This window comes from Sinocyclocheilus rhinocerous, unplaced genomic scaffold, assembly GCF_001515625.1.
Source record: "Sinocyclocheilus rhinocerous isolate Xijiao unplaced genomic scaffold, SAMN03320098_v1.1 scaffold387, whole genome shotgun sequence".
NCBI classification, from domain to species: domain Eukaryota; kingdom Metazoa; phylum Chordata; class Actinopteri; order Cypriniformes; family Cyprinidae; genus Sinocyclocheilus; species Sinocyclocheilus rhinocerous.
The window spans coordinates 1,324,548-1,329,363 of NW_015651557.1; the positions used below are offsets into that span (position 1 = coordinate 1,324,548).

Below are 4,816 nucleotides of genomic sequence, written 5' to 3' on the forward strand. Positions count from 1 at the left end.
CTTGGTCTTCATCAGCAGGTTTGCAGGTTTTCTGAAATAAAGTAAATGTTATGGTTATTCTACTCAAATAGGACATAGAGAAAACATCAAGTTCCAGAGTTCAACTTACCACATGGCGCTCGTTATACATGTTTAAATTCCTCATTAGTTTCTTGTCAAAACGGAAAAGCTCATATTTGGCACCAGACAGCCAAGAAATCTTTATCAGTTCATGCTCAGCCTGGCATAAAACCTCACGCTGCAAAGATATTGAAATCACACGTAAGACCAGGGCTTGAATCCTCTGAATTTGATCGCCAGATTTGATTTGATTATCAGAAATGGAAAAAGAGCTGAACACAGTCAAGCTTATAAGCTTAATATGCTGTAGTAGTTATTGTACTAATGCAGCAAGACAATAAAAATCCATGTGTATCATCTCACCCTACAGCCATCCATTTGCAGTTTTGTCAGGAAAATTTCATTTCTATAGAAATAACAGGCAAAATGAATATTGCAATTACATTCTGCCCTGTATATTAACAGACAGTTTTGGCTTGCTATAGTTACTACACTCTAAAAAATGCTGGGTTGTTTCAACCCAACTTTGGGTCAAATATGGACTAACCCAACCGTTGGGTTAAATTTTTACATTAAATTTTTAACCCAAAAGTTGGGTTAGTCCATATTTGTCCCAAAGTTGGGTTGAAACAACCCAGCATTTTTTAGAGTGTATCCTTCAGTTAAATCTTACCTGGTTCTCCTTTGAGAAAATTCTCACTGCTTTGTTCAGCTCATCAATAATCTCTCCCAATAAGTTCTTATCGTTGTGTATTTTAGGAGTATCATCACTTATCGCAACTTTCAGTAAGATTTCCTTTTCCTAGAAATAACGGGTAAACTTAATATTGCAATCACATTCCGCATATTAAAGTGGACGGTTTAGGCTTACTATAGTACTACAGCCTACTAGTTACTACACTTTAGTTAACCTTACCTCGGCCTCTTTTGGGACATTTTTCAATGCTGTGTTCAGCTCATCATCAAGCTCTTCCGGTAAAGTCTTTTTGCTTATTGCACCTTTTGGTAAGATTTTTTCCCCCTAGAAATTACAGGTAAAATAAACATTGCAATCATATTCTGCACATTAAAGTAGGCAGTTTACTACACTTTAGTTAAATATTACCTCTTTTTCCTTTGAGACATTTTTCATTGACGTGTCCAGCTCATCATCAGTCGTTTCCACTAAAATCTTGTCACTTATCGCATCTTTCAGTAAGATTTTCTTTTCCTAGAAATAACAGGTAAAATGAACATTGCAATCACATTCTGCTCTGTATATTAAAGTATAGACAGTTTTAGCTTACTACAGTTACTATACTAGTTACCATCCTTTAGTTAAATCTGACCTTGGTCTCCTTCGGGACAATGTTCATTGCCATGTCCAGCTCATCATCGAGCTCTGCCGGTAAAGTCATTTCGCTGAGATTCGCAGGAATGCTGGGGGCGAATACAGTGAAAGTGAGCATCGTCTTCATCATTTTGTCTGTCTGCTTGGGTCTCTCAAGACTTTGGTTGTTTGAAGGCCAGAGCTACCCGATTCCACCACTGCTGAATGCTGTGTATATACTGTATACTCTCAAAAAGGCAAGGCTTGGCTACCAATCTTCGTTTTTACATAATTTGCAACAGTGCACTCACTGAATATCTTAATTAAGTGGTTGATACATTTTGAAATCATATTGTCCTGATTTCCTGGAACTGACACCGACAAAGAGATCATAAAAAAAGATCATAATGATTTTGGGTAACAGGCCTCTAGATGGGGTGTTGAAGGCCACATTTTGACTATGTTTGCTTGTGTAAATAAGTTTTATTATTGGAAAATCAAACAATCAATACTGATAGCTTTTGCAGCAAATCTGCAGGTGTTTGTACTAGCAGTTGCGTGAATACACTGGAGATGCATTAGTCATACAGATGACGGCACCAAATGTCCGATGATAAATAACGTTCGAAATCTAATTTTAAGATGTTAGTTGGCAAAAAACCAATTTTAAAACCATACATATGACAAGTAGTCCCTCTAATGACACATTGGTGAGTCTCATACAGTGGCTTGAAAAAATTGGACACTCGAGTCACATTTTAAATGCATGTATGAAATTCATTGCATAAATACGATCAAACCAAATGACATCTTTTCTCAAAACTAACTTCTGAGGCATTTTTATATTACCGGAACTAATTTTTAAAATGAACTTTAAAATAAATACAACTAGGTTTGATCTTTTGATATATTATCTAAAGCCATCATACGTTTTTACACTCTAAAAAATGCTGGGTAAAATAGGGACAAACCCAGCAATTGGGCTGTTTTGACCCAGCGGTTGGGTTAAATGTTTAACCCAACCTTCTGGGTAGTAACCCAACCGCTGGGTCAAAACAACCCAATTGCTGGGTTTGTCCCTATTTTACTCAGCACTGGGTTGTACTTAACCCAGCATTTTTTAGAGTGTAATATTCAAACTGAGCTGGAAAAATAATGTTAATATCTGTGATTAACATTTGCTGATTAATGCATTAAAATAACACAATTAACACAACCTCTGTTTTTCACTTCCTGAGGTAAAGGAAAATAAGGACCTACAACTATAGAGTGGTAATGGTTAAAGGAGACACTGCTTTGGACATGCATGGACGTTGCAGTGCTGGACAAAAGGTCAAGAAGCCACTACATCAAGGGGTGTCAAATTCAGCTCCTGAAGAGCCACTGCCCTGCAGAGTTTAGCTCCAACCCTAATTAAACACACCTGAACCAGCTAATCAAGGTCTTCAGGATTACTAGAGACTTCCAGGCAGGTGTTTTGGAGCTACACTCTGCAGGACAGAAGTTTGACATGTGGGCTACATGCATCATAGGTTTCTCTCTAAAAATGCATAGCATATTCGTGCGCACTCACCGCTTCATTGAAAAGTTATTTTCAGTCACTTCACAGAAATACTGCACAAAACGTGCACTGTAAAACATCAGACCATATTTAAGATTGAAAAATTATAGTTATGCAAATTTATTTCAGGTACAAAATTACATACTGCTACAGTCAATGTAAACAAAATAATACTCTCAAAAAGACAAAAAAATCAAAATGTGATCCTTCATAAATTAATTTTACTTGACTTGGCTATATGCACTCTTAACACACGTCAAGAGATTTTTCAAGAAAGCATGCAGAAGGATTTCATCTTGGTCTTCATCAGCAGGTTTGCAGGTTTTCTGAAATAAAGTACATGTTATGGTTATTCTACTCAAAAAGGACATAGATAAAACATCAAGTTCCAGAGTTCAACTTACCACATGGCGCTCGTTATACTTGTTTAAATTCCTCATTAGTTTCTTGTCAATACGGAAATGGTCAAATTTGGCACCAGACAGCCCAGAAACCTTCTTTATCAGTTCATGCTCAGCCTGGCAGAAAACCTCACCCTGTAAAGATATCGAAATCACAGGTAAGACCAGGGCTTGAAACCTTCAAATTTGATTGTACAAAATATTTGTAGCTTCAGCCTCATAAATGTTACCACATAGGAGAGTAACAAAAGTGAACAAACCCAATAAAGCACATAAAAGACACCCAAATATTAATATACCATCTTATTATTCTAATGATGTGAGTCCATAAAAATCCATGTGTATCATCTCACCTTACAGCCATCCATTTGCAGTTTTGTCAGGAAGATATCATTTCTCTAGAAATAACAGGTAAAATTAATATTGCAATTACATTCTGCCCTGTATATTAACATAGACAGTTTTGGCTTGCTATAGTTACTATACTAGTTACTATCCTTTAGTTAAATCTTACCTTGTTCTCTTTTGAGAACATTTTCACTGCTTTGTCCAGCTCATCAATAATCTCTCCCAATAAGTTCTTATCGTTGTGTTCCGCAGGAGCGCTGGAGACCAAGACAGCGAAAACGAGCAGTAGTATAGTCTTCATTTTGTCTGTCTGCTTGGGTCTCTCAAGACTTTGGTTGTTTGAAGGCCAGAGCTACCTGATTCCACCACTGCCGAATGCTGTGTATATATACTCTCAAAAAGGCAAGACTTGGCTACCAAGCTTCCTTTTTGCATCGTAAGCTAAGCTTCGTTCATTGGCTGATAACGGTGCGCTCAGTGAATATCTTGAGATGTGGTTGATAATTTGTCATATTGTCTTGATTTCCTGGAACTGACACTGATAAACTGCCAAGAAAGATCATAATGATTTTGGGTAACAGGCCTCTAGATGGGGTGCTGAAGGCTACATCTTCACTATGTTTGCTTGTGCAAATAAGTTTCAATACTGCAAAATCAAACGATCAATACTGATAGCTTTTGCAGCAAATCTGCATGTGTTTGTACTTGCAGTTGCATTGATACATTGGAGGTGCATTAGTCATACAGATGACGGCAGCAAATGTCCGGAACATTTGAAATCTAATTTTAAGATGTTGGTTGGCTGAACGTAAATGTTAAAGCTAATTTTAGGAACATATATGGCAAGTAATCCCTCTAATTACACACTGGTGAGTCTCATAAAATTCCAATTTAAAATGTATGTGTGAATTTCATTGATAACAAATGATCAAATCAGATAACATTCTCAAAACTAATTTCTTATGCATTTTTATTACCTAAATTTAATACCTAAACTTATTTTAACTGAATTTATTTTCCCGCTCATGTCCTAGCAGAATAACCACAGATTTCATCACTTTAACTATGGACATGTTCCACAAATATCTCACACTAGACATTGATTTAAAAAAGACAATATTTAAATAATTCCTCACA

The 4,816-nt window shown here is 36.5% G+C and overlaps 1 protein-coding gene across 1 annotated transcript; it reads right to left on the reverse strand.

Moving 5' to 3' along the window:
• Positions 1 to 1,150: 1,150 nt before the first annotated feature.
• On the reverse strand, positions 1,151 to 4,600 carry LOC107713130 (uncharacterized). Its single transcript, XM_016518565.1, has 7 exons — positions 3,846 to 4,600; positions 3,685 to 3,729; positions 3,335 to 3,466; positions 3,156 to 3,256; positions 2,943 to 2,999; positions 1,389 to 1,479; positions 1,151 to 1,270 (listed from the first exon to the last, which is right to left on the reverse strand). Exons 1-7 carry the CDS (start codon positions 3,978 to 3,980, stop codon positions 1,151 to 1,153), a joined length of 681 nt encoding a protein of 226 aa, XP_016374051.1. The 5' UTR covers positions 3,981 to 4,600.
• Positions 4,601 to 4,816: the final 216 nt, after the last annotated feature.

Coding starts and splice junctions, on each gene's coding strand:
- LOC107713130 (XM_016518565.1), bottom strand. CDS start 3,980: ATGAAGACTATACTACTGCTCGTTTTCGCTGTCTTGGTCTCCAGCGCT. Junction 1,480..2,942: donor AATAACTTTTCAATGAAGCG/GTGAGTGCGCAC, acceptor ATTCGCCCCCAG/CATTCCTGCGAATCTCAGCG. Junction 1,271..1,388: donor TTGTCCCGAAGGAGACCAAG/GTCAGATTTAAC, acceptor TGTTATTTCTAG/GAAAAGAAAATCTTACTGAA.